Source organism: Siniperca chuatsi, linkage group LG2, assembly GCF_020085105.1.
Source record: "Siniperca chuatsi isolate FFG_IHB_CAS linkage group LG2, ASM2008510v1, whole genome shotgun sequence".
In the NCBI taxonomy this organism is placed as follows: Eukaryota; Metazoa; Chordata; class Actinopteri; order Centrarchiformes; family Sinipercidae; genus Siniperca; species Siniperca chuatsi.
Window position 1 is genome coordinate 1,519,112 of NC_058043.1, and position 25,321 is coordinate 1,544,432.

General features: G+C 41.6%; 1 protein-coding gene across 1 annotated transcript; it reads left to right on the forward strand.

Moving 5' to 3' along the window:
- The first annotated feature begins 729 nt into the window (after nucleotides 1-729).
- Nucleotides 730-8,223, forward strand: LOC122864415. The gene is made up of 10 exons (XM_044171791.1): nucleotides 730-3,096; nucleotides 3,263-3,353; nucleotides 3,510-3,695; nucleotides 4,207-4,359; nucleotides 4,993-5,036; nucleotides 5,159-5,830; nucleotides 5,964-6,060; nucleotides 6,500-6,685; nucleotides 6,879-7,031; nucleotides 7,253-8,223. Exons 1-10 carry the CDS (start codon nucleotides 3,048-3,050, stop codon nucleotides 7,284-7,286), a joined length of 1,665 nt encoding a protein of 554 aa, XP_044027726.1. The 5' UTR covers nucleotides 730-3,047; the 3' UTR covers nucleotides 7,287-8,223.
- The last annotated feature ends 17,098 nt before the right edge of the window (nucleotides 8,224-25,321 follow it).

Sequence of the window (25,321 nt, forward strand, 5' to 3'; positions counted from 1 at the left end):
TGAAATAGCTCTACAGGATTCCACTGCTGTTCTATGTAATTTACTAAATGTTCTCCCAGCCATTCCTGACGTGAAACCAGCTTTTCCTGAAGAACATAAAGGGCTGTTAAGTCACCTCTGTAAGAAAACAAGGATGCACAGCTACACCCCTCTGACCTGGACTAAAGACTGATGGAGATGAGCTTTGATCGCATTAAACCGTAGTTTGCTGTAATTCATAATTGTACCCGTCAGGAAAATCGATGGTAGAGCCCTCCTTGTCATTACAGGTCTGCTGGCACAACCACCTCTTGGTGAATATGTGAGAAAATGGGTTTGTATTTCGTACGTTGAGGGATTTTTTTTCTGTGCCTGTCACGTTGGACGAATTGTGATTAGTCGTGAGAGAATCTGGTGACATTACTGTCGAGCAAGTTTCTTCTGCTCTGTCATGTTTGATTATTAAATAGCTGAGCATCTAAAAAGGAATAAATACGTGGAAAACACATTCTGTAAAGTCTGTCTACTCCATTTTTGATGACCAGTCTTCTATTCATGAAGACTGGGCAAGACTTGTAAGAGCGAGTTTGATAGTGTGAGAAAGGGAACCGAGCACCTTTTAATCAAGGCAGCGAAAAGACATGCATCCCTTTCGGTCTCTTTGCAAGCTGTTAAACTACTGAACCGCTCACAAAGAGACCGAAAGGGATGCATGTCAGACATTGGTCAGCTGGTATTTAATAACACAGTGCTGCAGGACTTTCCCATGGCTGTGATCGGCCTGCTGAATATTAGTGTGACCTCATTGCACAGAACCAGTTTGGAGCCCAGATGTCAGGAACATATCTCTAATCCAATAAGGGACTCTCCTAATCACCGCAACAGATTCCTCGCTGACTCGCCACTAACCATGAATCATATGGAGCAACACAGGCAATGACTTCCTCATTGTTTGAGCGATTACTTACGTAATGTTCTGGCTCTTTTGTTTTGCATTATTTTTTTCACACTACAGACTATAATTTAATGACTGAATGGTGAAGAGCAGTGTTTAAAACTGGACAAGAGCCATCTCCCACACATGCAGGTGTAATATTGCACCAAGGTAGCAATTTTGAAAAGTCCCAGTTTGTGTGTGCACCTTCTGGACTGTTTTGGCACACCTGCCGTGATAAAGTTTCCCCAGCGCTGGACTTTTTTCCTATGTAATGAATCACAGCGGATTATTTAAGCTCTTATCACTATCAACAGAAATAGACTCCTCCGTGTCAAAGTGAAAGCGTCTCTACAAACTTGTCTAAATAAAAATGTAACCGGGGCCAAGGGACCAAACTAATACAGAGATGTGGGTTTTGACTCTAGATGTTCAAATTTATTGAACACTAGTTATTAAGGTTTAGACAATTTATCCAGAACCGATCAATCAAGTTTTTGTTTTTTTGTTTGTTTTTTATATAAACATATTCATCAAGGTTAAATAAAAAATAAAGTCAACTAACCAGAGGATCTCACTCTTGATGCATTTTGTCCAGAGTGCTGCCATCACGTCTGAGCTCGTAATGAGACAGTGTCCAGGTGTGTCGAGGGAGAACTCGGCCAGAAACAGAACACGGTTGGACGTTTGTGCAATCTGAATATAGAACCACATTTTGCCACCAGAACAGAGTTCTTCGATACTGGCAACCTTCTCGAATCACTGTGCTGCTGCTGTTTTAGTGCACTGGGTGGGTGAACTGTTCATTATTAACAAAACATGTGATGCATTAAAATAAAATGCCCACCAGTCTTTTGATTTGATTGTTGTTTTTATTTGGTTTGAATCCTATTTAAACTCTCAAATTAAAGATTTTCAAGCTGCAGGAGTAATTTGAACATCAGAGCGCTTAAAAATAACAAGTGGCTTTATCATTGCAGATTACATAACAGATCACTCATTTAGACACTTGCCAATAAATGTGGATCACACCCATAATGATACTTAATCGCTGCAGTGCAGACGTCACTCAGTTACAACCAAATGTATAATTAACTGGCTCTGCTGCAAAACAAGACTTTAAAAAGTTACATCAGATTGGTGTTAAATGTTTATTTAGACTGACTGACTTTTTATTTTTATTGTTTTGCCTCAAAAGGAAAGTTAACACGCCTCTGACAGTCTCAAGAAAAACTGAATACTACAGAAACCAAAGTTGGTATTTGTTGCAGGGCTTTGATACTGGACCAGAGCGTTCAGGTGTCGGATATTACCGCAACCCGCCGTGCAGTCGGTGGCCTGTTCAAGAGGGAATCTTTCACAACTGTTTCAAAAACGTTTAACATGGATACTCCTTTTGACTCCACCGAACGGGGTCCGTTTCATGACCACCATCGACCTCCCAACATGTGCGTTTTTGAGCGTCTCCACACATTCACTGTGTGCAGTACTGTTTTGGCAGTCAGTGTAAAAGTAATTTAATTACTGTTTGTTTGTTTTATCCATAAATGATATGATGTGCACGGTTATCAAACTACCAGTTCAATTTCAGAGACAACAAAATGACAAAATATGAAGTATTTTCTACTTAGTGTTCTGATGCTGTCTCATCAGCATCAGCAATTTATTTTATGTGTTTTGCAGCTACAAGCAGTTCCTTCTTTTAATTTGTGTTGCATTGTGGGCCAATATTTACATCAACAATACACAAGTCAGGTTTAAAAATTATGCATAAACAGCTGTCTGTGATAAATGGATAAATAAAATAAGGTTTGTTAAAAGAGATGGTTAGGATGATGTGATCTGGTGCTGGGATTATTTTTCTATTTATACTCCACAGTGGATCTGGAAAATAATCTGACAGTAATGAGGAAGCTGTTTGAATAATTATGCTAGTCACCAGGTGCAAAAAGGTATCTATGGCATGAAAAGAGACAACACATAGCTCTGCTGTTTGGTATGAGGAAATGTATACCGTGTGTTCATGCAAACACACCCACCTGAAGATGTAGTAACACGACTTCCTCGTCACAAACGTATAAATTGCAGCGCCTGCAGTCAGTGAAAGCAGTCTCCTCACAGGTCAGACACCAACATGTCATCCACAATGTGGACCTTCATTGTGGTTTTAGTACTTCTGACAGGTAAGAACATTATTACAACATTCGTATATCTGTTTTTGTAAAGAGAGCTGAATACCCAAACATCCGGCCAGCAGCATTTGTAATTCAGCAGCTGTTGGTGCTAAACTTCAGACTGTTAGTATTACGATGATGATGATGATTTATCTATTTAAACACGTGTTTGCAGCTGGATTCAGAGCACAGGACTATGACAACGCTTTGCAAGGCATTTTGTTTCGTGTTTGTCCAAGTAAACACGTCGTGTCTCAGATTAAAAGGTGAACCCACATATACAACTTCTGTACAATTCAGCGTAAACGTTCTGCACATTTAACTATTTATTATTTGCTATCGTACATTTTACACTATATATATATATATTTCACTGGTTACTTCTGATCCTTCCATTAAATCATTTTTGATTTATGTCAAAGCTCCCACAACGACACGGAGAACGATCGCCAGTGGAAGATTGAATGCGCGGCTTTCAACGCCACCTCCGAGTGCTCCTGGTCACGTTTCTACAACTTGTATGAGCAAGAACTGAGCTTCAACTGCCCGGCCAATCATGTGGTTGCTGGCGTCTATAGTGATTACAGAAGCGCGTTTAAAGACAGAAGGTTGGTAGCCTGCTCAAATTATGCACTGAAATGTTAACATTATTGTATCCTACATTAATGTAGGAATTTGAATTAAAGTATAAGCAAGGTATACTTCATTACAACTGAGTTTTCAAACACATACTCATACTTGTTTGCTGTTTTTTGTTAACTTGTAAAAGAATTCAAATACAAATATTCTCATGCTAATATCAAACTGATAACTGTCTGCCAATAACTTTACATTTTGAAGCATAAAAATGTGCGACTGTCTTACCCCAGCTTTGCCTTTTTGACTGAGCCTGAAAAATGATAAGCTTCCACATTTCGCAGAGGTCCAAAACCCATCTGCACACACCTTCATGAAAGCATCAGCAGCAAAGGACTAATTTTAATGCAAATGATGTCTCTGCTCTTTACAGCCATAGAGTCAAGTTTCAATACTTGTTTAAATGTTAAACTCTCGATGGGTTTTGAGTTGAGGCATAATTTAAAAATGTATAATGGTTTGCTTGATCTGATCTTGCTTCAGATGGAAATTCCTCTGCTGCTCTGCTCCAAAACTGATCACGTCTGAATGCCGGGAAACCCCAATGGTCAACTACTGGAATGAAGACTTCAACTGGTACGTCCCTGGAGACAACTTCCTAACAGGTGTCCAGACCCACAACAAGAATAACAATGGGTAAGTGTACAGACAGCAGATGGTCACATTTCTGCTTCCAACAGTTATTAATTTACCATGTTTTTTTATATATTAAACCGTCTGCTCCTCAACCATCGTAACATTTCCAGTATATTGTGTACCAATATGTTGTCATTCCCAGGGCGTCAAATACCGACGTCTTGTCACGCTCCTCTGCGCTGTATAAACACGCACAAGGTACCCTTTGGCGTTAGTAGGCACCGCCTTCAGAAACAATGTGACGTCACTTAAAAGTGGGGTTAGGTTCAGGGGAAAAAACACTTAGTTAGGCAGTAGGAAGTCATGTGACATGTAATGTAACTTAATACTTTAAAGTCAGCATTAACTTTTGGTTTCACATGGGACATGAACGCTGGTTAAGTTCTGGGTCCACCTCCTTCTAAAGCGGACGTTGTTGCTCTTTACATTGCTTCACCTGATTTCAGAAAGGCTTTCTGGCAGCCCTGTGTCTAATACAGACGTTAAAGGGTACCTTGTGCGCGTTTGTCTGTATTTGCCGCCCTGGGAAAGAACGGGATGTGTGGGACACTGATGCCGGTCGAGTAGGGCGTCAGCTTTCTAATTACATAACAAAATGACGTTGTCTGTTTTTTTTGTTTTTCTTATTGACAGAGATCATCGCTGGCGTTTCAGCTACTGCAGAGGCACAATACAAGGTGACTAGTTTCATTGTACTTCATTGCCGCTGGCTGCCAGAGTTTAAAAAAGGAGAAAGATTAACATTCTTTATTGCATAAATTGAACTTTACTGAATCCTTTTTAATTGCTTTGTTTTTAGATACCCAGACAGTTAGTTCACAAATCCTTGCTGCAAACAAACCATTAAGAAACCAGTTAACTGAAGGAGATGTTGTTCTCCCAAGAACAAGGAATGCAAGAATCTGTGATGACTGCAAATGGCCAAAGTCAAGTCAGACGGTTCAAGTGCCGTACGCTATAACTGGTGCCTTTACCAGCTTCGACAAAAGCACGATTCTCGGCGCTATCAGTGCCTTCCACTTGAGCACCTGCATCCGGTTTGTTCCTTATAATAGCCAGACCAACTACATCAGCATTGTGAAAGAGACTGGATGTTGGTCGTATATTGGACAAATAGGAGGGTCTCAACAATTATCTCTCGGTGATGGATGCGTTCAAAAAGGCATCATTCTGCACGAGCTCATTCACGCGCTCGGCTTCTTCCATGAGCATAGTAGAAGTGACAGGGACGGTTACGTCAAGATCAACTATGAAAACATCGAGTCCGGACAAGAAGCAAACTTCCTAAAACGGGAAACGAACAACCTCGGTGTTCCGTATGACTACTCCTCTGTTATGCATTATGGACCAAAGGCCTTCTCCAAGAATGGTGGAGATACCATCACTCCCCTCACGCCCTCCGTTAACATCGGCCAGAGTGAAGGCATGTCAGAAAAAGACATTCTGAAGATCAACATGCTTTACGGCTGCAGTAAGTATACACATAAAGCAGTTAAGGTCAACAGGGAATATGGAGTTTACAAGAGAATCATTGGTTTTATTTCATGAGTCTTACACATGTTGGTTAAATGTAGCTTTTACTCAGTGAACTGTTTCTCTTACAGAGGATTACATACATAAAAATGGCGCTTGGGACAATAGGTTGAACGCCGTTTTGAGTCGCCAGTGTCCTTCTGGCCAAGCTGTTTCCAGCATCACAAGGTGTGCAGTACAATGGATTAAATCTTTTTGTTTTCATGTTACTCCTTATAAACCGTGCTGGAAAGGGCCAGATTTTACTGAGTTGATATTCCCATTGTGGGTTCCAGGTTATAATTGCCTGCAACAAAGACGTTTTTCCCCTAACTCTATGCCACAGAAACAGGAACATTTGCTCCGCCCAGGGTCGACGTAAATGTTAAATTTGTTACGTGATGTGTAGCTTGGGCTCTTTCAGGATTGAATACTTAGCTCTGGGCTAAATGCAAGCCTTGCTTTAAAAAGTACAGCTGTTAAACAGTTAAAATGGCCCCGGTCTTTCTGTAGTTAAGCATTCGTTTGGCAAGAACAAAATAATATAAACACACATTTATCCATATCTTCTTATTTTGTTAAATATACAAAATAAGTTTTCTAACATGCTGATTTGTTTCCACAATAGTGTCTACGATAACGACAAAAAAGATCGACTCTGGGGGATTTCGTGCATTGCTTTCAAGGTAACCAGGACATGCCGGTGGTCAAATTATGTGAACGGATACTGGGGAAAGATGGACTTCAAATGTGCAATCAACGAAGTGATTGCAGGGGCCTACAGCGAATACAGCAACATCATGAAAGACAGGAGGTGAGTCATTGGTTTTTACCTCACAAAAACAAATCGACCAAATCTGAGATAAAATGATAAACCTTCAAGTGCGGGTTGAGTAAAACAATCCAGCTGTATTCTATATTATACACAATTCAAAGTAAACCAAAATGAACATAAGCGGTCTTCTACGATAGCTAATGAAAATTAACACCTATCTGTCCTATTTCAGATGGAAGTTTAACTGCTGTAGTGCCTCTGGTTTTGCCACGTTCAACTGCAAAAACACACCAGTGATCAACTACTGGCAGGAATACTTCAGCTGGACAGTCCCCAGCAGCAACTTCCTAACAGGAGTGAAAAGCTCCTTTGATAGTCAAACACGGTAAGTACACATGTTAATCACAGCCACACGTCCATATCCCATTTACAGCTAACCTTTGATTGAAGAGTTAATTTGCAAAAACAGATAAACCAACACCAGTTTGACATTTCTGGAGTGCACAAAAAAACATGATTTTAGGAAAATAAATTAAAATCCTTCAATTATTCTTAATAAAAGTGAAACTACCAGTTGGTAAAGCCCTTAATGTTTGTCGTTGACAGCGATCGTCGATGGAGTTTCTCATACTGCCAGTGACGCTACCATGAATGAGAAGATGGCTGACAAGATTTTCTGACGTGTCGCAGTAATGCGCCGTCTCGCCTGTCTAAAGGTATATTTGTGTGGTGCTTCTGCTGGGTGCACCAACTAAGGCTCATTAGCATTTGTGTGTACCAGATGCATGAAATCATAGTAAGCATGAAGGGTATTGTTTATATTGTTTTAATCCATTTTTAAGAGCTAGTTGGACTATATAGGGGGGGAAATCAATTTATAGATTGTTGTCCATGTCCGAGTTGTAGTATTAAATGTAAGAGACTCCCTGCACTTTATTATAGTAGCAACTTTGTAACCATGACTCTTGGGGAAATAATGGCCTGCATTTATCAAGATCAGAAGTGCTGATGTAAGATCATTAAGAAAAAGCCCCTAGCCATCTTCTTTCATAATGACCTGAACAGAGAAACTGATCTCAGAGCTGCACTCCTGCTGCACAAAACAAACCCTCCGTGTGGTTACAGTGTGTCGATGCAAAGGCTCTGTGGTTTCTTGGGAGTTGTCCCCCGTTCTCAGTAGTGTCTAAGGCTGGTGGGGCTGTGTATGTTTAGCGTAGCTGGCAGGGTAGTTGTGTTTGTATGTCTTATGCAGTGTCACTCTCCTGGTGTTTTTATTAGGTTTGTAACAATAAAGATTTGCATAATGTTTTGCAATGAATTGCTGATCCAGATTAGACCATTAGGTCATCCTGTCAGGTGAAACATGCTTTTTAAGATGAAAGATTTTACATGTGAACCTGACTTTACTTGAATACTTTGTTTCCAAAGTGTGTATGTATATATGTGTAAATGTAAAACATTCATTTGTGGATTTATATACTGATTACTGTATTACAATTTAATGGAGTAGGATAACGCACTGCATTTACTGAGCTGTGTTTTACTGTACTTGGAAATAAAGTCAACATGAATTCTAATGTGAGTTTCTGGGCTTAATGTGTTTGTCTACTTCCTGTTCGTTTGAATTTTCAGCACAGTTTCACATATTTTCTCTTGCCTGTGTTGGTGCTGCGCCCAGATTTCAGTCTCATTTCTTCCAAGCCTTGAGATATCCTCACTCCAATACAATGGAGGTGAACGGGATTTTGTTTGTTTCTTCAGCATTGAAAAATTCTATTTAAATTTTTCTAAATCAGCATCTCTTTCCAGTGTCTTGGTGACTCAGAGTTCACTATCTACAGTTTTCACAGGGACTGTTTTTTAGTAGACAGTTGTTCCAATGAAACAGCTGACAGTGATGTGTGCGGATTACTTTTCATCTAGCTCCACCTGCAGTTCAGTTTCCACTAATCCAGTGAAATATACAAACATGTATTAATGTTTGCCTGATGATGTATGCTAATGTCTCTGGTGATCCCCTGACTTTTCTCTTGCACCACCAGGTCAAATTTGAATTTGTCAAATACTTTGGTTTATGACCCAGTACCTGCAAGACTAACGACATTCCCATCAGCCTCTGTATCTTGTTTAGAGCTAATAGCAGCATGCTAACACGCTAAACTAAGATGGTACGCACTGTACCTGCTAAACATTGGCATTTTATCATTGTCCACTATATGTTAGCATGCTGGTTTTAGCATTGAGCTTAAAGGGCCGCAGTGCCTCACAGCGCTGCTAGCGTGGCTGTAATTTATAAACATTTAAACACTTATATTCATCAACAAAACACACAAATATGTTTGTGTGCACTGCTGAATAGGGACAACAGATGCAAACATACAATTATGTCATGCTTTAAGAAGACTACCTAAAACACAGAGGGTAGGAGTGATATCTAATCAGACAGATGTCCAATCATCCAGCTGAGCCAAACCACCAGGCAACCACTCACTTAGCCAGCTATCTAGCCAGGAAGTTGATCTGGCAGCCTTCCACATGCGTCGCTTACCGGCCTGTCAGCCATACATGCATGGATAAGATAAGATAAAGGTATGATTGGACTTTACCGAACTAATGAATCTGAAATATTGCAACAGTGAATGATGGCATGCCACAGCAAAGAAAAATGAATACCAATACAACAAATGAGATTAAACAAATCAAAAACAACACAAGAAGGAAGAATTTCTAGAGCCACGAACCTGAGAGCTGAAACTAGCAGGGGAAAATGGAGCGGAGGGGGGGGGGGAGAAAATACATCAAAGAGGGGGTAATGAAGCTTGTCCAATCCTGAAGAGCCACATAAGAAAACAGAGATACGGTGATTGTGGTAGGGCTGCGGAGGGAGAGGTGGGGATGAATTATGATGAAGTTGTGGGTGATGAAGGGAGAAAAGAGAAACAGATGAGCAAGGCAGCTGGTGGATGGTTTTACTTTGCCATTGTTAAAGTCACTCCCTCTCCTTCTCTGCCTTCTTTTGCTCTATTATCTCCGTCTCTTTCCCCTCCCCCTCTTTCTTTCTCTCGGTGTCCTGTGAAGCGAAACCTGGCCCTAAATGGGAACAGAGGTAGCAGTGATCATGCTGGTCTTTTCCAGCGGGGCCCCTTCCTCAGCTCATTAAGCCTACAGCAGAGCTCTACTTACCTAACTGGGATATAGCGGGATTTGGAGAAAGAGAGGGATGGGGAGGGTGAGTAGGGGAGACGCAATGGGCTTTCAGGGTGGGGGGAGTTGAAAAAGAGAGATAAAAACAGAGTCCGTGGATGAGAGAGATAACACCCAGTAAAGGAAGAGCTCTGTGCTTTGAGCAGTGAGTGACTCAAAGAAACCTCAGATTCTGATCCTTTACACTTGCACATAACAGTGCATGCTTGTAGCCCCAAATAGCGGTGAGAGGTAATCGATGGGAGAGACGTTTTCAGTAGTGTACACCTGAAGCAGAACATCACGGTGAAGACTGAACACAGCTTTTATACCTGCGTGTCTTTTATTGTGGCAGTGATTTATGTATTTTATGTACTTCATGTGTAGCCTTTTATGTCTGTGTACTGTCTGCTCCTGCTTTGCTTCGTGTTTCAATTAGTGCCTAATAATGCAGCACATGGCATGTATTGTGTGCTTCTGTGTAATATGTACCTAACAAGGTAGTATGATTAAATCCTGTAATGTTTTTCTTTACTCATAGAAATATTCTTTACCATTTGTTTATTTGTTCTGCATGCTTAAACTTTAATAATCATCTATCTATCTATCTATCTATCTATCTATCTATCTATCTATCTATCTATCTATCTATCTATCTATCATGACTTTGTAATATCGCAGATGAAAAATGGCAATATTTATTAATGTGCACTGTTAGATAAACCACGGGGATCACTTCTCAAAGCATTGTGGGATAGTAAATGGCGTAGGACTGACTGGTGATGCAACAAAAGGTATGCTTAGTCTTTCTGAGTGTGGACAGACGTCTGTGGAGGAGACGATTATTATGATTTGTTTCTAGGATTCCTCTTCTGAGTCTCTTGGAGGCTGAAAAGACTCAACTCAAAACCAGCTGTACAATACCTGCTCCACACCAAACAGCAGACGGGTATCCCATATGGGTTGGTGGAGACCAGGGGCGTTTCCTGGACATGACGTGGTCAACTAAGCCCAGACCATCTGGGGCTGAGGACTGGGTGTGCTCGGGTCGTCCCTGCTGTTCTTCTCAGAACACTACTGCCTGCATTTCATTTAATGTTTCCGCACTGTATGACTACTGCTGTTTGTTCTCTCGTGTTGCTGGCTGACCTGAGAAGGTAAAACAGATATTAACATTAATATTGAAAATGATTTATATACTAGCTACTTTCCGAAGACCTAGAGTCTGCTCTTGACTACAGTTCTGCTACTTACCAGTCTATTTAATTTCACACACATGCACGCAGAGCAGAGAGGCCACAGGAGACAGGAGAGGAAACGTTCTTACGCCTATTTTAGCAACAGCAAAATACAACCGGAACATTACACATTACCACTTCATTCAAACTCGACAGAAAAAAAAATATAACTCACCAAAACTGTCTGGGTTAGTACAATCGGCAACTCTGCTTTGGTCAAAATAAATCCTTACAGTTAATTCACCGAGTTAGATGTGAAACTATTCTGTGCTCATCATCAGGAAAAAAGAGCTAATGATGAGCCTCAAAGGATGATTTTCATCTGATGTTAAAAAGGCATACATACATAAATTGCATACATATATTATAAAATGTTTGGAACACTGATCTGCATTTTGTTGGATTCCCACTACATATTTGCAAAAGTCAAGTTCACTTAAGTATTTTCAAAACAGCTTGTAGCCTTGTAGCCTTCCTCCACAGTAAACACAACTGCCTCTTCTACTGTACGACCATAAATGTAGATTACCTACTGTAGCATTGCTTCAACGGTCTTGATAACTTCCAAGTTTGAAAAACAAACCTACAGGTCCCTAAATGACATAAATGACAATAAATTATACATTGTTACTATACATTATACATATATATACATTATATATATTATATAGAAGCATGTCATTACGGTGCTATAAGCAATATCTCTGCAAGGCTCTAAATGGTGCTCAGAATTGCTTTTTAATAGGTGTAACAAGAAAGAAGATAAAATAAACCAAAAACTAAGTGAACAACTAAACAGAAAAATAAAAAATGTGGTCAAGAGAAAACGGTAGGCAGAAGCAAAAGGCAAAGACAGGAGGAAGAGAGGGAACGAGAAGGACTGGGCTTTGAAGCAAGACAACAGTGTAGCGAGAAGGAAAGATTACTCCTCTGTAATGCTGTGCTCAATGAGGGAGAACTCGATGAGAATAAATTTAAGTCCTGGAGATGAGAGCTTTACACGCTGCAACATCCTCCAAATCACTTCACATCATTCAGACCTACACTTAGACATAACCCTAATCTCCACAAGACAGCTTCTTCTCTCCGCCTTTCGCTCTCTTTTTCCCCCTCTTCCCATTTTCTGTCTAACTTTCATATTTTAAACCTTCTGCTAAGGCAATTATTGATGCTGGACACTATGTCCATTACGTCGATACTGACAATTCCATAGGTCATGATTAATGTCCATTGCAGATATTTAGTGTCAATGCACGAAATAGTATTCCCTATGTCCAGAGATGCTGAAAGTGAGGATGTGGAGATCAGTGTGGTAGGCGGGCACGTAGCGCATCAGACTTTCAATGCGGGAGACCAGAAATTGTGTCTTACAGATGATGTTCGCTTCTTTTAAACTGTGTTCACGATCTTTCCTTAACCTTAAAGTTATAATAAATCAGATGATACTATTTGTGGTCGATATACTTTCAGCAATAGCCATACAATGTATTTAATTTCTGCAGTTTCGTCTCTATACTGTACTTTTTATTGTTAGTGGCAAAGTCTGCTAATCCCGCGCTGGATTCAAATAATCGAGCTACGCACGAGGGATCGACAGGAAACGATGCCGCGCGTAATCCGGTGTTCCTGTTGGGTGAGCGGGTAACCTGCTGCTGCATCTTCCTTATTTGTTTTACCTTGACTTACTCACTTTGTGTTGTTTGTTCTCTTTTTATCGTGATCTTTTTTCTTCCTTTCCCCCTTCAGCAGCAGCAATGCAACAAGCTTTATAAAAAAAAGCCATTTAACCAAAATACAAAGAGACACTTTGCCATTTTGTTTGTCATCCTCAAAGTCGCAAAGTACTGAACCCAATACTCAACAGGAACTTCTCTTTCCAGAGACAATGTCCCGGAAATTGATAATCCACAGACCTTGCAGCCAGTTTTCAGTGAAACTACAGTGCTTTCTACCAAAGATGTAGTCCCTATCAACTCCAGCAGAGGCGTGGCTTCAGGCTTCATTTGTGAGGGTTGCACAGCAGGTCAAGAACCCAAGTAAATGCTGTCTAGCACCCTTGACTGAGCTTTAAAAGGGAGGTAGGCAGAAGGCCGAACAAAGATGTAATAACAGAAGTTATTTTAAGATTCTGGGTTCAGTTACATTGTTTATGTTACAACTTTGTGGTTATTAGCTATGAATAACCTTTTTTTTTTTACATTGCTCCTCTTGCTCTGCGATTGATTTTAGTTAAAAGGCAGGACCTCAATTTAAAACGTTTTTCAAGGTTGTTGTCATCTTTCATTTCCTCTAACTGTAGGAATAATTTTCAAAAGATGCATCACGCCTTGCAGAGAGACTCCACACTCTGTCAATGATTATTTGGACACTGGGGGAAAAACATGATTTGATCAAGGACATGTATACCAAAAGCAAAGGGCCGGGGGTTTTAATCTCAGTCCAATACTCTTCAATCTATATATCAATGAACTGGCCTCACCTCAGAGATCAGGGGTAGTGGTGCTTTCTAACCATAACCCCCTGACAGTAAACACAACAAAAACAAAGATAATGATCTTTCAGACGCAATCCAGAAATCAGGTCAACACACACAATTTCTATTTGGATACCACTAAATTACAACATACAAAAAAAACTACACATCTCTTGGCCTCAACGTCAGCTCCACAGGAAGCTGTAACACGGCTGTGAAAGATCTCAGAGGCAAAGCAAGAAGAGCTTTCTGTGCAGTTAGAAGAAATATAAAATGTGACTTTCCAGTTAAAATCTGGCTAAAATGTTTGTGTTAGAATCGTTCTCCATGGCAGTGAAATTTGGCTGGCTGCCAGAGGAGGAGAGACGGACAGAACTACACTTCCTCACATCAGGCCCCAAATACCAGCCTTTGAGAAAGGAACATCACACAACGCAACAGACACAGAGAAACTCCCATATTTACTTGGAGAAATTCCCAAATGTGAGATGATTGCAGCAAAATGTATCCCCTCGTGTCCCAACCTGAGGACAACCAGTGGAACCTGAGAAACACAACTCTGGCTTCCTTTTTAAATGTTTATAATTATTATTTTGTATATATCAGTCTGTGTGATGGAGGCTGTAATGTAGGAGCTAAATATACAACCACCCAGACACACACACACACACACACACACACACACACTTCCACAGTCTGTCACAAACACACACACAGCAAATGTTCATTGTTTTGTATTTTTTGTTTTTTCCTGATTTTGTGAATTAAGAAATTAATTAATACTTTTGTATTTTTATTTTAATCTCATTATTACTTTACGCTTCGGTGATATTGACTTTGTTACACTCGTGCCAATAAAGCATACTGAATTGAATTAAAGTGAATTTGCAAACGACAGATCTGAGCAAGACTGGAGGACATGTATCCTTCCAGCTATCAGATGGTCTGTCAAACAAATATACCATTCTGCTGTCATTCATCCAAAGCACTGGAAGTGTTCAAAAGCCGGTTTGGCCTGTTCGTCTCATGTTGTTGTCCTCAGCTGGTTGTCTGAGACAACTGCTGCCTCATGTCTCATGCCAGATTTACTGCCTTCTGACCAGGTTTGTTCAGACACGGCCTTGGTGTTGAGCGAGGCACGTCAGCTAATATACATGCGACACGTGTTGCTGTACAAGGACGCACATAACTGCTACTCTTGCACACGCTGACATGTAAACATGTAGAAAGAAATCCTGTAAACCCCACATCATATAAAGTAACAAGCTGACGAGGCTGTATTCACACAGAACAGTGAATACATTTTCATTTGGACCAAAGGAAACACATTTACTCTTTCTCTCTCTGTTACATTATAATCTGAAAAGCCCTTTGTTTCCCCCCAGTTTTCTTCCAGCACTTTGTACTAATGCCATAATACACTACATGCACCCATTCGTTCTCATGTTGGCTGTTGGCACCTGCGGCCAGCTGTGTCTATCTGTAGCTGTGTCTGTGTAGCACAGAAACCCAAACCTGGCCTGTTTTGCCGAGAAGACCTGGCTGCCGAATCCCAAACATTCTCAAACCTCCAAACAGATGATTGGCTCCCACAGGAGGAATCCATGGTGGGAAAGGAACAAAAAGGTGATTGGTTAGAAGAAAAGAGGAGGGATTGATTGACTAGATGCCACAAAGGAAAATGAGAATGAAAGAGAGATTAGTTAGAATTATCACTGGAAAATGATGAAAGGAGAAAAGAGAGATTTAGAAAGAGGAGAGGAAGAGAGACTGCTTGTGGTAATGAAGGGTTTTAGGCCAAAGCCTTGCATCTCCATAGAGAAAGACAGACATTAAAAAAGGAAAATAAAAGAATTGAAAGTGATAAAGGGAAAGCCTAATGAAAGGTTCCAGGTTACGTGAATGCTCATATAGTGAGAACGAGCTATTGAAAAGAGAGTTCCTGGGTCACTCAGCGTAAAGCTTGCACTTTATAGAGAGATGAGACTAAAGACTCGCCAACAGACAGAGCGATAAAAGTTGACACAAATAGCGTTGCTCCCTTGACCTTGGCTGTGGAATGTGCGGCCCCTTCCTTTGTATTCAGGGTCAGACGCCATAGTCCTGAATCCCATGGGTGTCTGTGAACTAAGCGAGTCTCGGTCAAAGATCAAAACACAACCCGAAGACAACAGACGTTGTGCTGGTTAACTAAAGAATCAATGTCAGCCCCCACCTCTCCACGTGTCACCCCGGGGGAAACACAACAAAGGTGTATCCAAAGAGAAAAGAGGCTACTTTCTATTCTCGTGTTGTTTTGGACCTCTGTTGATAAGACCTCTGCTCAAGGCCGTCCTTTTGTTTTGCATTTCTTTTCTCAGTGTCTGTGTGCATGTCTGTGCCATCTTCTTGTCACCTGCTCCTTTCTCTGTCTTATCATTTGGAAAGGCTGTTGTGACTCCTTGGGAGGGTTTGTTCTGGTATGTAGGAAACAATTTTCAAAGGTTTGTACTTGCTTTGAGCAGGGCCTCATTAACCTGCCAGGTCCCCTGGGGCAAAAATGAGCTATGGGCCCATATTGAGCCCCGTCACACACACATTCCCCCAACCAAGGGCGTATAGTCGACTGAGGATGGGGGGCACATGAATCCCTCACTTTCATCAACAGGTTGATATTGCTCATCTAAATCACCTTCAGTTCTTACCAGTAGTGCTCACCACAATTGAGCTTGATGAGCAGCAGCAAGTTCTTCAGTCTCCATCACCACCGGCCTCCTCTCCCACCATGCCGCTGCAGTCTGCCCATCACCCAAAGACACGTGACACTACTGTGGCGCGTTCTCACCCAGTAGTCGAGCGCTCGGGACCTCCACCTTGCTCCTCTGTCGGTGTGCACCTGGGGACGTCCACCGAAGCAGACAAGCATACTGACTATCCCTCCGTGCTTGTTGTTGGGTCATCCATGGTCCGTGATGTCCAGATCAACAGGTCCAGCACCTCCTGCCACCCATGTGCCCTTGTTAAGGACATTAACACCTCCGCCCGACAGCTGCTACGTCATCACCCGTCTGTCTCGGCTGTTGTGATGCATGCGGGAACAAACGACCTTAAGGTGCAGCAATCGGAGAAACTCAGAGGATTTTGTCTTCCTTATGGACAGGCCCACTGCCCTCCCCCCGGTTTTGGAAACGTAAAGTTTAGCTGACTAAGGCAACTACACATTTGGCTCAAGAGGACTACTGCTGTAGCAGAAACATCTCCTGTGTAGACAACTTCAGCACCTTCTACGACAGAACGGATCACTTCAAACATGATCGTCTCCATCCAAATCATGCAGGTTCTCATCTTTTATCTATGAACATCGAACTCACACTACATTCCTGCAAGGCATTCACCACATGAAGATCAGTGAGCTGTAAGATTATCCTCATAGTTTTTTCCAATAATGAAAATCTCACACCAGCATATACTATTCCAGTAATAATCAACAGACGTAACTGCAGTAAAACATCACCTAGATCAGTCAGCCATCAGAACCTTGTCCATGTTAAACCTGCCATGTCATATCCCGTAGCTGCTGCTGCCACTAACAGTTTAAAGCTGAAAGTTGAATGTCAGATCCTTATCCAACAAAAGTTGCATCATTAATGACATCATAAGCAACAACAAACTTGATTGCATTTTGCTCACTGAGACCTGGCTGATTGAGACTGGTCAGAGTTGATTGAAATTTTAAGGTGAAGTCTCTATTTCGTGCATTGCACAAGATGCAACAGAAAGGTCGGGGGGGTTGCTACCCTCTATGCTGATAATTTAAGCTTTAGTAATATTTATTTTGGTAATTCTCATCCTTTCAATATGTTGCTGTTGTTTGCAAATATGTGTTCCCTACACAACTTGTATCACCCTCCTTACCTTACCTACCAGGATCTGTCTCTGCTTTCTATCTCTGACAGTAGAGAGAGATTCTGCCAGTTCATAATCTCTTTTTAGGGCCAGATAACTTTCTGATCTACTTTGGCTGTTAGTTTCTTCTTTCCAATGTTCCAAATAGGTTTCTTTACATTGCGTTGTAATTTGGTTTCCTCTGATTGGTGTTTGGATAGCAGTTATATACACATTAAATAAAGTTGGGCTTAAATTGCAGTCCTGACGAACACCTCTTCTCTGGGAGAAGAATTCAGTTTGTTTGTCTTTAATTTTAACAGCACACCTATTTTCCAAATATATTGATTTAACCAGATCATACATTTTGCCCCCTATACCACAAAAGAAGTCTGTAATAGAGCCCTTGATGCCAAATAAAGTTGAAAGCTTTCTTGAAGTCAATAAAACAAGTGAATATCTTACCATTTTTTGTTTGTTGATTAAAGTGTGAAGGGTGTATACGTGGTCAGTGGTGCTTTGGGAGGAAGCCAATTTGATTTTTACTCAAGATTGAGAGTTCTTCAAGGAAATCTAGTATTCTTTTATTTAGAATACTACAGAATAGTTTACCTAGACAACTGCTGACACAGATGCCACGGGTCTGATTTGTCCTCACTCCTAAGAATCGGGGGAAATGAGCCCTTTGCACCAGATGTCGGGAAAACATCCTGACCGTAGTACGATATTGAGCAACTTCAACACTGTACCCTGCATCACTGGGGTACTGCATTTGAGCATTTAGTTTTTAATGCTGTCTGGACCACAAGCTTTTCTTGGCTGGAGAGACTTTCAATTCTTCCCAAGTAATTGGGAAGTAAAGGGGGTTGTGGTTGTCTTAAATAGTTTCTTCTAATATTTAGAGTTTTTCTTTTATAATACATTGATCTGAATTAATTAGATTTACTGGTATGTCTTTGTATAGATTTTCAAAATGAGCTCTCCAGATGTCACCACCTGTCCCAGAATTGATTTTGTTTAATGGCGTTTTCAATATCTTCAAGTGTCATGTGGGTATAATTTTGTTTTTTGTTCCTTATTGTACATTTATATTTGATTAAAATGTCATTGTACCTAATGCTTAAGGCTGGGTTGTTTGGTTGGCGATGTTTTTCATTTGCTGTTTTTCTCAGGTCTTTTTTGATGGTCTTGCATTCTTGATCAAACCATTTGTTGGCATTTTGCTTTTTTACAGGCTTCTGTTTCTGTTTTATAAGGTTAGCTTTAATAGCTGCCTTATGAAATATTATATTGATATCATCAATGGCCTTATTTACACCATCTCAGGTAGGGACATATTAATTTTGGTTATATACTGATATGCCATTCATCAGATCAGGTGAGTTCAAGGCCATGATGAATTTGTCTCCACTGTCTTGGGCCCATCTGTAAGTAGGATTTAATTTATACAGCTTAGTAGGTTCCCTTTTTGTGTCACTCATTTGACCTGAGAGTTTAAAGAACATTTTTTGTGGTTGTGGTCTGAAAGGGGGATTGCTGTCTGACAGTGAATTCACTGATAGTGGAAGGGTCCATGTCAGTGATTGCATAGTCTAGTACACTAGACCCAAGAGTTGAGGAGTATGTGAATCCCCCTAAAGAATCCCCTCTGAACCTACCGATAACTATATACAGGCCTAAGGCCCGACAGAGATGCACTACCTCCCTGCCACTTCGGTTTATTTCAGAGTCAAGGTTGTTCCGAGGGGTGATGGTTGGTGTGGTAAACAGGGGAGACTGACCAAACACATGGTTGTTGGCCTGTGGGTCGATGACATCAGGTTCAATTCCTGGGCCTGGAAAGGGGCGACTCCTGAGTGGAGAGTTTCAAAAATGTCTTCTACTACTACTGGGGGTATGTAAATAGCAGAGAAATAGGTCTCTATCAGTTATGCTCAGGCTTAAGGATCTCAGGATCTAATCTTAACAAAATGTGTAATTTACTCTGTGTAACTGGTGAGATCTGATGGCACAGATATACCTCACCAAGATCCTCCCCAATGTTCTGCCCTTGCATTTGCTTTTAAATTTTACAGAGGGCACCGTGACTTCATTATATCCCGGAGGACAGTGAGTGAGCAGATCATTTTGACACCATATTTCTGTTAACACAATTACATCAACATCTTTGATAGATTTCGTGAATTCAGGGTTTTCACTCGTCAGCTCAAAGGTTGAGGAGTGGAGACCCCGAATAGTCCAGCAGCTTATATGAAATGAACGCATTAAAACAATCAAAATGAACCTGTATAGTGAGACAAATATAAAAACACCTACAATTATCTATACATTTTTTTAATTCAATACTGAATAATAATTTTACATGGATTACATGGAGGCATGTACTATTTTCACTAATATTATCATTGTACTTACTGCTACTATTGCTATCATTCAGTTTCTCAAATGAGAAGGTGTTCTGAGTATGTGTCTTAGCTGAACAGAAGCCAGGTGCACAAGGTGTGTAGCACCTCCCTGATGTCTCCCAGCTCAGAGGTAGCAGGGGAGGGACTGTGGCAGTAGGCTGGGCTACAACTTCAGCATAGCCCCGTTGCTGTGGGTGGGGAGGGAGACCGGGGGCAGCTTCTGCAGTATGGCTTTGCTGCAGTGGGTGGGGAGGGGGACAAGGGGCATGTGCTGCTGCATTTCTCTGCTGCTGATGCTGTAAAGGTGGTTGGTGGGCAGGGGCTAAGGAGGGGGACAGTAACCTCTGGTTATGCTTCAAAGTCGTGAGGTCGTGGACGTGTGGTGGGTGGGAGGTCCAGGCAGAGCTGTTGTGTCTCCTCATACTTGGGGGGATGATCCTGGCGTGGTGGGGAGGAGGAGGAGGTCTGGGATGGTCTCTAAAGCTCCTAGTAGAGGAGCTGATGGGGGCATTGCATCCCAGGGCCGTGTCTTTGAGAGTCTTTGCAAATATCTTCACCCGCTCTCTGTGTAGATTGAGTCCATCATAGAGGTCCCAGGTGCCAATGGTTGGGTGGAGGGCCAGATAGACGTTGGGTAAGGTGGCACATCCTCTTCTGATCTCCATATTAATGTCATGGATGACATGAGGAGGGGTGTCTGTCCTAGGCAGCAGGGTGGAGACCACAATGCGGGTGTCAGGGAACTCCTCACTGGCCTGCTCCGCCATCTTCCTCACTGCCTCAGCAGTGTTTTTATGAAGGCTGTGTAGGTCGTTTGTTCCTGTGTGGATCACCAGTGCTCTTGAGGGTCTCCTTTTTCAAAAGCTTCATTGCCTGGCCTGTGGTGCTGCAGCATCTAGGTTTCTTTCCAGGAAAAAGCTTGTTTGTGTCCAGGAATTTCCCATTAGAGTCAGCCAGCAGGGCCACTTGTAGGGCTTCCTTTTCAGGCTGAGTGGAGGGAAGCTGAGATGGGCAGAGCTGGCAGCTGGTAGCTGGCTGTGTGGATGTATCAGGAGGTGCCAGGGTGTTGTTGGGCTGAGTGCAGAGCAGAGAGGGTGGGACAGAGACAAGGCAGGGGTTTGGGGCACTGGCAGGGAGAGTCTGTCTCTCTGTACTTGTCATTGTGGGGACTGATGAGTGATGGTCTGTCAGGTGTTGGACTTGCCTGGTGAAGCTCCTGTCTCTATTCTCAGCATCCTCCTTCACTTTGGCTAACAGAGCACACTGTTCTCCGGTCATCCTCGTCAAGGTGTTCATCTTTACAGATCTTTAATCTGCCTCCTGAGTCGATGCCCTCATTGGATACATATGCATAATTGCTGCACAGTATCTTTCCAGATGTAGATGGACTCAGTGAAGAATATGAGGTTGTTCTTCTTCCTTCCTTCTTTTTGTTGGGAGTAGTCAGTGAAGAGGACCTCCGGGTTTTCACTGAGTGTCTTCTCCTTGTGTTTCTTCCTAGCTGTTCCACTCGTACATGTAGCAGGGTACTGAATCTCCTTGCTCTCTGCTCTGAGAGCTGTGCTGCCTTCTGATCAGTTTCCATGGCGCCGACTTTTTTACTCCAAGGGGAGCTAGGCTAACTATTTACTTTGCAAGAGCTTTTCTAGCCTACAAAAACTGAACTATGGCCCTTTTAATTTTTCTTCTTGTCCTTTTATAAAGGTACCTCTTCTGTTGGCTTCTTCAATGCAGTTTCTCCGTTGGAAAGTTGGTAATAGTAGCAGGTAGCAGTTGCTAGCTATCTTGACAGTTAGTCAATTGTTTTGATTTAAAAGAAAATATATCCAAAGATGATATCTCCTCTTCTGTTCTTGCTGATTAATGTGGTTGCCTCTTCTTTAGAGTCCTTTCTGAAGATTATTTGAAGGTAATTTTGCAAAATGTCCCACTTTTTTAGGTCCAAGTTTGAGTTGTATTCAGGAGCTCATCTTTTGGTGCAGCTACTCTGCACTCTTTGGTGCAGAGAGAATCTCTCTCTGTCTGTCTCACTCTTCTGGGATATATGTGGGTATGTTTATGTTGGTTGGTGGGCAGGGACGAATTTATGAATAATATGTATTTAAATATGTGTTCATGTCTTATTTTATTTTGTTCATATTTGTTTGTGTGTGAAGCACATTGAGCTTACATTGTATGAAATATGCTATATAAATAAATTTGACTTTTTTGCCTCACAAGCAGTATACAGACTGCCCTTGGCAGAGGTTGTTAGGTATGTATGCAGTCTGGCAGAAGGGCTGAAGGCACTACTCAGGACTACTCTGCCTCGATTTGCTGTATGTCAGTTAGTTTGGGATAATATGATTAAACACAAATTTATTTTAAGGATATGAACCATGTAAACATAATATCAACTGAAATATTAAAAGTGGACACAGGGTCTCAAGATTATGTAAAAAGGACCCTTACTTTCAGTTTTTAATTGTGCTTTATTACCAAACAAATGTGTAATTATTCAAATTAATACAAAGAAACACACAGACAGCCTGGAGCCTTCAGGGACCCTGAGGGTCTGAGGGCAGTTGCCTTCGTGGCTATCCATCCTTAGCGTCGAGGGCCATTTGAACTCTGTATGTATCCGCCCCACCTTTACCCTTCTCTTTCTTCTTGATAAGAATGTGCCAAACAAGCTGGATGTTGCTGCTATGGGAATGTTTATGTGCGCCGTCTTCCACTTGACATTTGTCGACCTTGAGAAGAATCAAAGCTTGTATTTTTTATTTTTTTGTAAAAGTTAATTGTCCATGGATTCAGCACCGCTTCTGCCCAGTTGGCATCTTGGGATGAAGCACCATTGTGTAATAAAATGGAATTATATCCTTAATCATTGCCCTCTCTCCTGCTCTTGCTCTCATTTACTCTTTCTCTTTATCTCCCTCCTTCCACACCAGCTCTTCATTTTTTCCCTTTCTTTTTGAAGTCATTATGGGGTCCTAGGACAGTTTTATGACATTTATTCTGCTTGGCAGTTCTCTCCCTCTCTTTCCCATCTCTCTCCTTTCTCTCACCATCCCTCTCTCTTTCTGTTAATTACCCTTGCAGTCTTATCTGTCGACACCCTTCAAACTTGCAGTTCCCTGTCATGAATCAAGTGCCCCCTCCTCATCCTCATCCTCCTCCTCCTCCTCCTCTACCCGTATCAGCCAAACAATTAACCAACTGGCTCACTCTAATTAAGCATCACACAAAGGCCCTGTTTACACCTGGCATTAACATGCGTCTTGAGTGATCTGATCACAAGTGGACAGCTCTAAGAGCAGGTGTGAATGCACCAAAGACGCATTGAGGACGCATTGAGATCCAAGCTAACTGTAGCCCAGTGACGGCCAGAGATCTTTACAAAGTTTAGCTGAAGGAGACAGGTAGTTGGTTTTGAAGCTAAAACCAGTTTAGACAATTTCTGGCAAGAATTTTGTTTTTGCTGACTTTCAGTAGGGAAGAAGAAGGGAAATTAAGTTGAAACAATAGATTACCATAATAGCATGTCAAGCCTGTCCTCACTATAAAAATGTGTTGTCTTTAAGAAAGTGTATACTCTATTACCTTTTGCTGTGGATTCAATTTGTGTGCCTGTTTCTTGCTAAAGCGTAACTGGGAAGGCCTAAAAATAATGATCAATAATGATATTGATTGAGCTGCTGATGAGGTGCCCCTGAGCAAGGTACTTAACTTCCAGCTTGGTGTTGTATTTTCTGGACAGTGCAGCGGCACACACAGCCTGACTGCCGACACACACACTCACAATCTTTAAAGAACCAATCCCACTTAAACCGCCGTTACAATACCAGCAGCATACGTTCGGTGGGTGTAAACAAGAAATGACAAGAAGCGTCCCGAGTGCCCAAGCACATGCAGCTAACCTTCAAAAGAAGCCGGGCCGTTTATGATGGATGACTTTAATTCAAAGGATGCAATAAAGCAGAACTAAATACAAAATTAGCCGTAATGGTATGCTATATTATTCCACTTCATTATTGCTTGTGGCAGATGACCCATATAATACATGTAACTTTCTTTTCTTTGTTGTAATGTATTAATTTAACCCTCATGTTGTGTTTGGGGTCCTGGAGACCCCAGGCCGACATTAACAGCTCAAAAAACATACTTTGTTTTTATCGGCTTGAAACTTCATGACTTTGACGAGATTTGCTTATAAACATGATTTTGAACTGATGACATGTTTCAGAGGTCTGCTGTGATGAGGCCGACAGGACTTTTAAAAGCAGCACTACCCATCCCACATCACAAATAAGTCTATTTGGATTTCTGTTACTGGAGTTTATTAACAGATTGGTTCACAGCTCACAACACAAGAGTTGCAGACAAGCTAATGCAGCATCCCTTTCTATCTCTCCCTCTTTCATCTCCTTTTCTCTATCCCAAACACCTCATGTACATGTACACCGCATCACTCGCTCTCAAACATATATACACGCTGACACACACACACTTACTCAACAAGGGCAACGTGGAGGAAGCAATTGGGTGTGGAGGAAGATAGTTTTTTGTAATTATTTCCCCGGACCGTGGTCGACATGGAAAATATTACCCACATGAACAGAAGCAATCAGTTTCCTCCTCAAGGTGTCGGATACACTTATTACGTTGCACCGAGGACGATTTGAAATGCATAATCCCTCTCCCACACGCTTCCTCGTCTGCGTTTATTTAATAATTTCCCCCAATAACTGCATGAATACCATTAAAAATGTCCCAGCGATGGTTTGTGAAGGAATGCAGATATCCCTGAACTACCTGGAGTCTGACGTGTTTATTATTTGTTATTGGCAAGGAGAGGCGCTGATTGACTGGTGGGTTGACACAATGATTGAATAAAATGGGAAATGGAACGTGACGGAAATGCAAGGGCAGAAGCACAGGGAGCTGTCTGTTCACTCAGCACACAAGGCAAGATTTCCTTTTCTAAACTTTGTTTCCTTGTTACTCCAGCGGCGGGAGAAAAAAGAGAAGGTCCAAAAGTGAAACAGGTGGCTGCAGCTGCTGTTTGCTATGCGCATCGCTGTGCATTTGGGGTTAATTGTGAGAAAGCTGGGCTTGTTAGCGGATGGCTGCCAGTTTATATCCCATAACAGGCCTGGGAAATCAGGGTTGGGAAAGTAAGTGAGACGCCCTCATTGTCGCAGCATACTGTAGCTGTTAAATGAGGGAACCGAGCAGAGTGCTTAGTGAGTGTGTGTATGTGCATAACTCTCTCCCACCCTACAACAGCTCCCCTTGGCTGTTATTAAAAATGTGTTGCTTGTCAACTCTCTAAGTGTACGTTGAGCTTGTCTGAGCAGGTGTATCTCGGAGAAATGTCTGCAAATGGGAATGCTAAGGGGTAATAGTGAAAATAACTGTAGTTGACATCCAACTATCCCTTCACTGTTCATGGGCCCTGTTAGTTTTGCAAGCTAAATCTGTAAAGCATCATGATTCCTATATTTACAATCTTATGTCAGTTTTACTG

Excerpts from the sequence above, each read along its gene's own strand:
- LOC122864415 (XM_044171791.1), top strand. The coding sequence starts at position 3,048 with ATGTCATCCACAATGTGGACCTTCATTGTGGTTTTAGTACTTCTGACA. Across the intron at positions 4,360-4,992 it reads CACAACAAGAATAACAATGG|AGATCATCGCTGGCGTTTCA; the intron begins GTAAGTGTACAG and ends TCTTATTGACAG. Across the intron at positions 5,831-5,963 it reads CAACATGCTTTACGGCTGCA|AGGATTACATACATAAAAAT; the intron begins GTAAGTATACAC and ends TTTCTCTTACAG.